General features: G+C 42.5%; 1 protein-coding gene across 2 annotated transcripts in view; it reads left to right on the forward strand.

Moving 5' to 3' along the window:
- The window catches only part of LOC118390271 (glycine receptor subunit alpha-4-like), a 28,494-nt gene that overhangs the window by 996 nt on the left and 14,290 nt on the right, over nt 1-13,208 (forward strand). For both annotated transcript variants that reach the window (XM_035780664.2, XM_035780665.2), the window contains exons 2-8: nt 174-301; nt 1,207-1,274; nt 1,368-1,591; nt 1,804-1,886; nt 2,086-2,223; nt 2,709-2,923; nt 3,636-3,794. In XM_035780664.2, the coding sequence (XP_035636557.1) occupies nt 174-301; nt 1,207-1,274; nt 1,368-1,591; nt 1,804-1,886; nt 2,086-2,223; nt 2,709-2,923; nt 3,636-3,794 (1,015 nt within the window). The remainder of the gene's footprint in view (nt 1-173; nt 302-1,206; nt 1,275-1,367; nt 1,592-1,803; nt 1,887-2,085; nt 2,224-2,708; nt 2,924-3,635; nt 3,795-13,208) is intronic.

Here is a 13,208-nt window from a genome sequence, read left to right on the forward strand (position 1 = left end):
TGAGAAATATTTGAGCAGAAAATCCCTTGAGATACAGAGTGTAACTCCTCACCTTCACCTGTATGACTCAAATCCCTTTATCATGGCCATCATCTGAAGCAGTAGTTGCCCATCAGTTCCAGATAATAGCACTCCTGCTTTTCCTCTCACGGTTTCCTCCTCCCCTCTGGCAGGCCTGGGTCCTGTAAGGAGATTAAGCTACCTAGCAGGGTAGGGAAGGCCCCTTCCCCATCTGACTTTCTGGATAAACTTATGGGAAGGACATCTGGGTATGACGCCCGCATTAGACCCAACTTCAAAGGTATATTGCAATACATAGTACAGTAGATTACACAGTACAGTAATACACATTACCGTATAGTACACCCTAAACAGGAGTGGTATAGTACAGTAGTTTTACAGAATAGATCTAAGACACAATGTGACATAAATCAGAAAGATTTCCACTTTCTATTTATTGTGGTACTTGAACCCAGAATAACTCAACAGTGTTTGTTTTTGGTTAGAAGTGTCATTTTGAATGCATGTTCACCCACAGGCCTAGTTTATTTTGTTTCTTCACAGCCAGTGAAGCCAGCAGATACTGGCCAGCTGACATACTTCCTCTTCATTTCTCAGGGGTCACATCTCGTCATATATATTTCATGCTTGATCCACATCACTGAAATATGCCAGTACATGCCTTGCAGGGTAACTCCCTGCTGATGTCTATAAATACACTAATGTAACTCAAGTAGAATTAATAACTTATACCCTCTTAGGAAATTATATTATGAAAAATGTAGGATGTCAGTAGTTGAGAGATGCAATATACTGATGGGAGTGTATTGGAAATGACAACACCATTTTATTCTGTCTGTTTGTGATAACTCGATCTAATATAAGACAACTTGCCACAATATGAATGTAAGCTGTTATTCCATTATGCAATGGTAGACAATACAATCCTCATGTCATTGCAATTTAGATACTGTAGACCTGAAAATGTTTTCTGATCAGTTTGTGTTTACCACAGATGCTGCATCTTTTCAGTGAGATAATGAACATGTATGAATGAACATGTATAAGTAATGCATTTTACTGTACATCTGAAGCTAAGAACACTGCCTGTTTCAGAAAGCAGCATAAAGTGAAACATGGAATTTATATTTATATTACAGATATATTACATATGAATGGCTGAGTTTCTTATGGACGATTTTTCAGGTCCTCCTGTGAATGTCACCATTAACCTCTTCATCAACAGCTTTGGATCCATCACAGAAACCACAATGGTGAGGGTCTTTTCACTATCGTCATCCACCTTTCATCCAAACAGTGGCTGTTCGCTCCATTTAATAGTCTCTTTTATACAATAACTACCATAGGATTATCGTCTCAATGTGTTTCTACGTCAACAATGGAATGACCCGCGACTGGCCTATAAGGAGTACCCTGATGACTCTCTGGACCTGGATCCTTCCATGTTGGACTCCATCTGGAAACCTGACCTTTTCTTTGCCAATGAAAAGGGGGCAAACTTTCACGAAGTCACCACAGACAACAAACTGCTGCGGATATTCCAAGATGGGAATGTCCTCTACAGTATCAGGTGACCGGTGTCTCTAAAACAGTAGTGTCTCCTCATAATGATAGATAATAATACAATGTTATAACGTGATCAGTAACAATAATTAGCAAAAGTTCACATCTTTGACTTTATACACTCAATTTGAAGCCACAGGTAATGTTGGATTGTACAAAGCTCCCCATACCTGTCTTCGATTCATCTTCTCACTATGTGCTTCTGGTTCTGTGAGCCAGGTTAACTCTGATCCTGTCCTGCCCCATGGATCTGATGAATTTCCCCATGGACATTCAGACGTGCTCTATGCAGCTGGAAAGCTGTGAGTTTTCTTTTCCCTCTTTTTATCTATTCTTTGCACTTGGCTAGTTTCACTCCCTGATGCCTCTTTTTCCCCATTCTCTACACTTGACTAGAGAGGCTTTTTCTGTTGACAACTTTATAAATAAACTCTCTCTGTCGCCGGCTATACCATGAATAAAAGAAACCCATGTTCTCCCTTCTTCTCCTCTGTGCTCTAGTTGGCTACACCATGAATGACCTGTGTTTCCAGTGGCTGGACATTGGTCCTGTCCAGGTGGCTGATGACCTGATGCTTCCTCAGTTTGTGTTGAAGGAGGAGAAAGACTTGGGCTACTGCACCAAGCACTACAACACAGGTAGATTCTGGACTCCCAATGGTATGCTAATGCCACACTTTGCTTAAAACCTCTACAGGATTGGTGTCCCCGCGCAGGACATTTGAGCTAACGTAGGCTAATGTGATTAGCATGAGGTTGTAAGTAACAAGAACATTTCCAAGGACAGACATACATTTTGGCCTTTCACTTGCATTTCAAAGATGGGGGGTGTCTAATGTGTTATATTCTCCTACATTAATTTCACATTTCCACAAACGTCAAAGTGTTTGCTTTCAAATGGTATCAAGAGAATGCATATCCTTGCTTTAGGTCCTGAGCTACAGGCAGTTAGATATGGGTATGTCAATTTAGGCAAAACATTTTTTTTAAAGGGTCCAATCCTTATGACAGTGTCACAGGTCGCAGTTGTAAATGAGAACTTGTTCTCAACTGGCCTACCTCGTTAAATAAAGGTGAAATATTTTTTTTTAAATGTAATCTCCAACCATCTGGCATGCTGGCAGGTAAATTTGCCTGCATTGAGGTAAAGTTCCACCTGGAGAGACAGATGGGCTACTACCTGATCCAGATGTACATCCCCAGCCTGCTAACCGTTATCCTCTCCTGGGTCTCCTTCTGGATCAACATGGATGCCGCCCCAGCTAGAGTGGGCCTTGGTATCACCACAGTGCTCACCATGACAACCCAAAGCTCTGGGTCCAGGGCATCCCTGCCTAAGGTCAGAGAGAAGTGATATTGTATTCTGCTCAGGTGTTTTGTCTGGACAACCAACATATATTCAATAAAAATGTATTTAAAAATATGTTTTAATTCAGAAGCTACCAGTTCTATACGTAATTCTCAATCCACACATTATTTATTTACTTTTTTACCCCTTTTTTGTGGTATCCAATTGGTAGTTACAGTCTTGTGTCATCGCTGCAACTTCCGTACGGACTCGGAAGAGGCGAAGGTCGAGAGCTGTGCGTCCTCCGAAACACAACCCAACCAAGCCGCACTGCTTCTTGACACAAAGCCCACTCAACCCGGAAGCCAGCCACACCAATGTGTCGGAGGAAACACTGTGCACCTGGCGACCATGTCAGCGTGCACTGTGCCCAGCCCACTACAGGAGTCACTAGTGCTCGATGGAACAAAGACATCCCTGCCGGCCAAACCCTCCCCTAACCCGGATAACACTGGGCCAATTGTGCACCGCCCCATGGGTCTCCCGATCGCGGCCGGCTGTGACAGAGCCTGGACTCGAACCCAGGATCTCTAGTGGCACCGCTAGCGATGCAATGCCTTAGACCACTGAGCCTCTCGGGAGGCCCCCACATTATTTCAGTGGTGGGAACGTTCCTATACGAAGAGCACCATCACCGTGTTGTTTATCTGCATGTTAAAGTTGTGATTCTAACCATTATTAATTTATTTTGTGGGTTGTTTAGGTGTCTTATGTGAAGGCCATTGATATCTGGATGGCTGTGTGTCTTCTTTTTGTGTTCGCTGCACTGCTGGAGTATGCAGCAGTAAACTTTGTTTCACGGCAGCACAAAGAGTTCTTCAGACTGAGGAAAAGGATCAAAGAACAACAGCGGCAGACAACTGTGAGTACAGTACAATGATGTATATAAACATTGCATTGCTGATGCTATGTATTGGCCATTGAGAGGCTTTGACGCCACTGGGTAGCCATATTTGCACTCCCCAGTAAAAGCAATCCCCCATAGGAATGAATGGAATTGTGCAGTATTTCAATTAAATGTTTCAAGGACAAAAAAGTATTTAAATGTTGTAGAGTGTCAGTAAGGCTAGTTATACAAAAAAGTATGCATTTAGGTGTCTGTAATGGAATACATTTGGCAAAAACAAATGTAGACATTAATAAATGCATTTCTATAGCTTCCAAGATGTTTTTTTTTACAACAATGGGGGAGTGCCAAGGTGGCGGCATGGTGGCTTCAACTCAGTGCTCCCCTATCCGTCATCTAGTGTATAAATCATTGGTACAAGCCCCTGTGTAGCCCACCCCCTCAGGCTGCTGTCGCCTGCTATTCCATCTAAGCCCAGTTATGCAGCAGCTACACAGTTCAGCTGGCTGTCGTATCTCATGCTGGGAGATACACAGATCCACTGGCCTGTGCTAAATTCAAGTCCTTTTCTTTCTTCTTCTGTCTATATGTGCTCTGTACAACAGCTTAGCTTGCCGTTTCCCTTTGCATCTCAAAATAATGAGACAAATATGAAAGTAAACAAGTAACGCAAAAGAGAATGATCTAAAACATTTTTTTGTCAGGAATTATTTAACTGAATTGTGGTAGTAGTTTGTGTGTAGCTCCAGAGCGAGCCTGCCCACAATATAATGACAATTCTGGTAACACTTCATTTGAAGTAGTCCTTATTATAGTGTAAAAGTTACATTGTAACAAGTATTGTAATTAATTGTAATAATTCATAGTTACACTGTAATAACAACATGTGGTAATTGCAGTCTGTAATTACAGGTGTGTAACAACGAATGCTCATTACAAATCTTAAAGTTTCTGATAGCATCCAAACGCACCATATTTCAGCCTGCACAAACCATGTGATAAGTGTAAGCCAATTGAAAACCGACCACCTCATTGACAACATGAGGGACAACAAGTGCTCATTGTGCAAATGTTTTTATGTTTTTAATAAACATTGGAAATGAAATATAGTTTACATGTCAATAATCTAAGCCAACCTCGTATGTTTTGCCCCATAGTTACCCGGTCTAGTTAAAATGTCTAGCCCAATACTCAAAATGCCCTGAAAGCTAGCCTAAATGTTTTTTTTCACAGCAAGAGGGAAGTTGCCACATTTAGCCAATAAACCCTTTTTCAATAACGTTATCGAGTGAAATAAGAAGGGATATCGACTTAACTTCTAACAACCTAAGAAGGTTTTCCATCAAAATAATAATTATTGTAAGCTATAATGTGACTAATAAAGGAATTTGAATATGTTGCAAGAGAAAATATAATTTGCCCTTATTAAACTTCAAAAAACAAATGTTAGGCTATTTTATAGCCATTGTGCCCTTATTATGTGCCAGATGTTATGACTACAAACCGCTATAAATGGCATATTTGCACGATTGACCTGTCATTTCCACAGGCATAGGCTAGGCCTACTGACCAAAATCTGGGTTTATGATTGTAATTTAACTTTGCTATGGTTTGGTTAGCTAGATGCAGGTAGCCTATAATGCCTGATAATGCCTGATAGGCCTACATCTCATGTCAGATAGCCTACAGTAGCCTAGGCAAGATGCTTAGTTCAAATTGACAGACTAATATATTCAACATGAATAGCAAGGAGATTGACGTAAGAAGTGCTTCCATTGCCCAATAGCCTGCTGGAATGGGGTCATCAATTCAATCACTTAATTATATAATATGAACTGACTAGGCCTATGCTTGTCAACAACAGCCAGTGTTTTCTTTACCCGTAGCCTAATCTGACTAACTGTTACCTTCAATCGAATGCATTCTATTAAATATAATATAAAAAATTGCGATAGAACTGTAACCATGATCACAATTAAATAACTTTCAATTTAATTTACTAAACATTGACATTAATAATTGCATAATAACACAAGTCTCCAACAACAATAAACTGAAGTTATAAAATAGCCTATTTATTAAATCCAGTGGTGTAAAGTACTTAAGTAATAGTACTACTTAAGTAGTTTTTTTGCAGACTATCTGTACTTTACTATTTATATTTTTGACAACTTTTACTTTTACTTTTTTAGGAATGAAGTGAAGTTTTCACTGACACCCAAAAGTACCCGTTACATTTTAAATGCTTAGCAGGACAGGAAATTTGTCAAAATCCTGCGCTTATCAATAGAACATCCTTGGTCATCCCTACAGCCTCTGATCTGGCGGACTCACTAAACACACATGCTTCATTTGTAAATTATGTCTGAGTGACGGCAATAGCCCGTGACTATCCATAAATAAATAAAAACAAGAAAATGGTGCCGTCTGGTTTACTTAATTTAATATAAAGAATTTGAAATGATTTATACTTTTACTTTTGATACTTAAGTATATTTTAGCAATTATGTTTACTTTTAATAATGAAGTATATTTAAAACCAAATACTTTTAGATTTTTACTCAGGTAGTATTTTACTGGGTGAATTTCACGGGTACGTTTTCCACCACTGATTAAATCCATTTGACATCTCCAGGTGTCACGCCCTGATCTGTTTCACCTTTTCCTGTGATTGACTCCACCCTCTCCAGGTGTCGCTTATTTTCCCCAGTGTATTTATCCCTGTGTTTCCTGTCGCTCTGTGCCAGTTTGTATTGTATGTTTAGTCAAGTCAACCAGCATGTTTTTCCTGTACTCCTTTTGCTATTCTCCTTTTTCTAGTCCTCCTGGTTTTGTCCCTTGCCTGTTTCTGGACTCTGTACCCGCCTGCCTGACCATTCTGCATGGCTTGACCACAAGCCTCTCTGCCACTCGGTACCTCCTGGACTGTGATCTGGTTTTGACCTTTTTGCCTGTCCACGACCATTCTCTTGCCTTCCCCTTGGATTATTACATTTTGTAAGACTCCAACCATCTGCCTCCTGTGTCTGCATCTGGGTCTCGCCTTGTGCCTTGATAGTACGAACTGGCCATGACAGACCAGCAGACTTGGACCAGCTCCGCCACACTCTCCCCCTGCAGGAAGCCACCATTAGGAGACATGAGAAGCTGGTACAGGGCCTTTTGGAAGGGCTCAGGTCCTTGACGGAACGCCATGACCATGGGTTAAAGGCTATTATGGAGCAAATCAGGGAGTTAGCTCAGAGGCTACCTGCCACCTCTGGAAAAACCCAAATCACCCAGTAATCACCCAGGTATTTTCCCCCTATCTGTGGTGAGTTTGTACAGCCTATCCCGACTCCCTGTGAAACCCGCTCCCCAGAAACCCGCTTACCACCTCCGGAGCGATATTCGGTGAATCCTGCCAGGGTTTTCTTTCTCAGTGTATGCTTATTTTTGAGCTAGAGCCATCTTTGTTTCCTTCAGACAGATCGAAGATAGCGTATATTATTACCCTAATGTCGGGATGGGTGCTCTCTTGGCTACGGCAGTTTGGGAGCAACAATCTGCCATTTGTGGTCATCTGGAGGAGTTCATGGCAGACGTGAGAAAGGTATTTGAGTCTCCGGTTTCTGGGAGAAAGGCGGCCAGTAAACTGCTTGACTTACGTCAACTCCCATAGTGTGGCAGACTACGCGGACTGATTTTCGCACGTTGGCCGCCGAGAGTGCCTGGAATCCGCAGTCTCTTTTTGATACTTATTTGCATGGATTATCTGAGGAGGTGAAGGATGAGCTAGCTACTCGGGAATTGCCAATGGATCTGGACTCCCTTATCGCCCTTACCATTAAAATTGATGGATGCCTAAGGGAATGCAAGAGTGAGAGGAGATCTGGTCTCGGGCACACTTGTGCACCCGCTTTGGCACATTCACCTCCGAGGGAATCTGGAAGTTTCTGAAGGTAGCTCTTCAGAGAGGATTCGAAGCCAACAGAGCCCTCTCGGGAATCTACGACGGGTGAGTTGGATACTCCTGAGCCTATGCAGTTGGGAAGAGCTAGGTTATCAATTGGGGAATGCTTACGAAGGTTGAATAATAACAGTTGTCTGTACTGTGCCCGTTCAATTACGGGTTTCTGGTAACCATAGTGAGACAATACAGTTCCTCCTCATTGCATCTCCCCATGTTCCGGTTGTTTTGGGAGTTTCCTGGCTTCAAAAGCACAATCTGAAGATTGATTGGACCACAAGCTCCATCCTGGGTTGGAGCCCATTTTGTCATTCCCACTGCCTTCAAGCAGCACAGCCTTCCTCAAGTCGCCTTCCTCTGGATGTAAGCAAGACTGTGGATGTCTCTGCTATCCCCACAGAATACCATGACATCGTCCTTATGATTGTGCCATTGCTCTTCTCCCAGGTACTACACCACCTCGGAATCGATTGTATTCTCTGTCCGGACCAGAGACCAAACTGTGGAAGAGTACATAGAGGAGTCTCTTGCCACTGGGGCTGTCTGTCTGCATCTCCTGTCGGCGCAGGGTTTTTCTTTGTGGAGAAGGACAAGACCCTGCGTCCGTGCATTGACTTCCGGGGACTTAATGACATTATTGTCAAGAATCGTTACCCCTACCCCTCCTCTCCTCTACGTTTGAACCTCTCCAGGGAGCCACCATATTTTCCAAGTTGGACCTTCGAAATACCTACCACCTGGTTTGGATACGCGAGGGGGATGAGTGGAAGACAGCCTTCAACACAGCCAGTGGACATTATGAGTACCAGGTCATGTTTTCCAGGCTTTGGTCAATGATGTGCTTCCAGACATGCTAAATCGGTTTGTGTTCGTAAACCTTGACGACATCCTGTTTTTTTTCCGATCTGCACAAGAACATGTTCTTCATGTCAGACAGGTCCTTCAGCGCCTCCTGGAGAACCAACTGTTCGTGAAAGCCGAGAAGTGTGAGTTCCACCGCTCTGCAATCACCTTTCTGGGATATGCCATTGCTGAGGGCAATGTTCAGATGGATCCTGGAAAAGAGAAAGCAGTGTTGGATTGGCCTCAACCAACGGCCAAATCAAGTCAAAGTTTATTTGTCACGTGCGCCGAATACAACAGGTGTAGTGGACCTTACAATGAAATGCTTACTTACAGGCTCTAAACAATAGTGCAAAAAAGGTATTAGGTGAACAATAGGTAAGTAAATAAATATAACAACAGTAAAAAGACAGGCTATATAAAAGTAGGCTATATACAGTAGCGAGGCTACAAAAGTAGTGAGGCTACATACAGACACCGCTTAGTCAGGCTGATTGAGGTAGTATGTACATTTAGTTTTAGTTTTATGGAAAAAGGGTTGGAAATAGGTGTCTCCATAATGACAATCTATATAGCCTACCTACAACTGGTAAAACAACATACACATATGCTGCTCTGTCTCCTCTCACTCATGTGGCTCAGCTGCTTTCAGTGCTCATTCTCAACGCCTCCCCCAGGTCACAAATCTTGCTGTGATGGCACACTGTGGTATTTCACCTGATATATATGGGAGTTTGCCAAAATGTGATTTATTTTTTAATTCTTTGTGGGTCTGTGTAATCTGAGGGGAAATATGTGTCTCTAATATGGTCATACATTTGGCAGGAGGTTAGTACAGCTCAGGTTCCACCTCATTTTGTAGACAGAGTGCACATAGCCGGTCTTCTCTTCAGAGCCAGGTCTGCCTACTGTCGGCCTCTCTCAATAGCAAAGACATGCTCACTGAGTCTGTACATAGTCAAAGCTTTCCTTAATATTGGGTTAGTCACAGTGGTCAGGTATTCTGCCACTGTGTACTCTCTGTTCAGGGCCAAATAGCATTCTAGTTTGCTCTGTTTTTTTGTTAATTCTTTCCAATGTGTCAAGTAATAATCTGTTTCTCATGATTTGGTTAGGTCTAATTCTGTTGCTGTCCTGGAGCTCTGTGGGCTCTGTTTGTGTTTGTGAACAGAGCCCCAGGACTAGCTTGCTTAGGGGACTCTTCTTTAGGTTAATCTCTCTGTAAGTGATGGCTTTGTTATGGAAGGTTTGGGAATCGTTTCCTTTTAGGTGGTTGTAGACTCTAACAGCTTCTATTTTCTGGATGTAGCGGAGTTTCGTTCTAATTCTGCTCTGCATGCATTATTTGGTGTTGTATACGCAGGTGTTTGTACCATTTTGTGAATTCTTGGTTGGTGAGCGGACCCCAGACCTCACAACCACAAAGGGCAATGGGTTCTACAACTGATTGAGATATCATAATTGGGATGTCAAATTTGATGTTCCTTTTGATTGCGTAGAAGGCCCTTCTTGCCTTTTCTCTCAAATCATTCACAGCTTTGTGGAAGTTACCTGTGGTGGTGATGTTTAGTTATAGTTTGTTGTGTGCTCGAGGGCAATGGTGTCTAGATGGAATTTGTATTTGTCGTCCTGGCAACTGGACCTTTTTTGGAGATTAACTGTGAGGGCTCAGGTCTGACAAACTGTGCAGAAGATCGAAGTGCTGCTGTAGGCCCTTCTTGGTGGGGAACAGTAGCACCAGATCATCAGCAAACAGTAGACATTTTACTTCAGATTCTAGTTGGGTGAGGCTGGGTGATAATCAAATCTTATTGGTCACATACACATGGTTAGCAGATGTTAATGTGAGTGTAGTGAAATGCTTGTGCTTCTAGTTCTGACATTGCAGTAATATCTAACATCTAACAAGTTATCTAACAATTCCACACCAACTACCTAATACACATAAGAATATGTACATGTAAATATATGGATGACCGAGCGGCATAGGCAAGATGCAATAGATAGTATGAAATACAGTGTATACATATGAGATGAGTAATGTAAGATATGTAAACATTATTAAAGTGGCATTAATTTAAGTAACTAGTGATCCATTAATTAAAGTGAGTCTGTTTGTAGGCAGCAGCCTCTCTTTGTTAGTAATGGCTGATTAACGGTCTGACGGCCTTGAGATAGAAGCTGTTTTTCAGTCTCTAGGTCCCAGCTTTGATGCACCTGATGCACTGACCTCGCCTTCTGGATGGTAGCGGGGGGAATAGGCAATGGCTCGGGTGGTTGTTGTCCTTGATGATCTTTTTGACCTTCCTGTGACATCAGGTGCTGTAGGTGTCATGGAGTGCAGGTAGTTTTCCCCCGATGATGTGTTGGGCAGAGCGCACCACCCTCTGGAGAGCCTTGCGGTTGAGGCGGTGATACAGCCCGACAGGATGCTCTCAATTGTGTAAAACTTTGTGAGGGTTATAGGTGACTGTTGCGCCTTTTTCACCACACTGTCTGTGTGGGTGGACCATTTCAGTTTGTCTGTGATGTGTACACCGAGGAACTTAACTTTCAACCTTCACTCCTGTCCCGTCTATGTGGATATGGGGGTGCTCCTGTTTCCTGAAGTCCACGATCATCTCCTTTGTTTTGTTGACGTTGAGTGAGAGGTTGTTTTCCTGACACCATGCTCCAAGTGCCCTCACCTCCTCCCTGTAGGCCGTCTCGTTGCTGTTGCTAATCAAGTTCCACCTCTGTTGTGTCGTCTGCAAACTTGATGATTGAGTTGGAGGCATGCATGGCCATGCAGTCATGGATGAACAGATAGTACAGGAGGGGGCTGAGCATGCACCCTTGTGGGGCCCCAGTGTTGAGGATCAGCGAAGTGGAGATGTTGTTTCCTACCTTCACCACCTGGGAGCGGCCCGTCAAAGTCCATGACCCAATTGCACAGGGCAGAGTTGAGACCCAGGGCCTCAAGCGTATTGATGAGCTTGGAGGGTACTATGGTGTTGAATGCTGAGCTGTAGTCAATGAACAGCATTCTTACATAGGTATTCCTCTTGTCCAGGTGGGATAGGGCAGTGTGCAGTGTGATGGCAATTGCATCGTCTGTGGACCTGTTGGGGTGGTATGCAAACTGAAGTAGGTCTAGGGTTGCAGGTAAGATGGAGGTGATATGATCCTTGACTAGTCTCTCAAAGCACTTCATGATGACAGAAGTATGCAGCATACTGTTCTAGTGCCCTTTCCAATTTGTTGATATATATATATGTGTTAAAGAGGGTGTGGCTCAAGCTGCATCCCTGTCTCACCCTTACAACCCTGTGGAAATAAATGTTTTTTTCTGTTGCCAATTTTAACTGTACACGTGTTGTTTGTGTACATGGATTTTATAATGTATGTTTTTCCCCCCAACACCACTTTCCATCCATTTGTATAGCAGGCCCTCGTGAGAAATTGAGTCAAAAGCTTTTTGAAATCAACAAAGCATGAGAAGACTTTGCCTTTGTTTTGGTTCGTTTGTTTGTCAATTAGGGTGTGCAGGGTGAATACGTGGTCTGTCGTACAATAATTTGGTAAAAAGCCAATTTGACATTTACTCAGTACATTGTTTTCACTGAGGAAAGGTGCAAGTCTGCTGTTACTGATAATGCAGATGGTTTTCCCAAGGTAGTTATTGAGGTCAGATTTTTCTCCACTTTTGTGGATTGGGGTGATCAGTCTTTGGTTCCAAATATTGGGGAAATGCCAGAGCTGAGGATGATGTTAGAGTTTTTAAGTATAACCATTTGGAATCTGTGGTCTGTATGTTTTATCATTTCCTTTAGGATACCATCAACACCACATGCCTTTTTGGGTTGAAGAGTTTGTATTCTGTCCTGTAGTTCAGTCAATGTAATTGGAGAATCCAGTGGGTTCTGGTAGTCTTTAATAGCTAACTCTAAGATTTTTTATTGATCATTTATATGCTTTTGCTGTTTGTTCTTTGTTATAGAGCCCTAAGGATTGGAGAAGTGGTTTATCCATACATCTCCATTTTGGATAGATAACGCTTCGTGCTGTTGTTTGTTTAGTGGGTTCCTATTTTCCCAGAAGTGGTTAGATTTCATGGATTCTTCAATTGCATTGAGATGATTTCTGATGTGCTACTGCCAAGTGTACACCTTCACTATTACAGTGAAATGTTTTGTCCAGGAAGTTGTCTAAAATGGAATGAATATGTTGCCTAATAGTTTCTACACTACTTTCCTTCCATCTACAGCATTTCTTAATATTATGCCGTTCCTTTGGCTTTGATGACTCATGATTTAGTATTGCTCTGTTCAAGTAGACTGTGATTTTGCTGTGATCTGATAAGGGTGTCAGTGGGCTGACTGTAAACACTATGAGAGACTCTGGGTTGATGTCAGTGACAAAGTAATCTACAGTACTATTGCCAAGGGATGAGCTGTAGGTGTACCTACCATTGTGGTCCCCTCGAAGCCTATCATTGACTATGTATAGACCCAAGATGTCCCTGGTGGACGGAACAGATATGACAGCTGGTTACACAAAGAGAGGGGGGTTAGGTTTGAGTGAAAGAGCGGGAAGACTGAGTAACAAAGAGGGAAGCTAAGCTATCGTAAATACAGTATCTTATGCATTCTAAATTA

Source organism: Oncorhynchus keta, chromosome 11 (genome assembly GCF_023373465.1).
Source record: "Oncorhynchus keta strain PuntledgeMale-10-30-2019 chromosome 11, Oket_V2, whole genome shotgun sequence".
NCBI classification, from domain to species: Eukaryota; Metazoa; Chordata; class Actinopteri; order Salmoniformes; family Salmonidae; genus Oncorhynchus; species Oncorhynchus keta.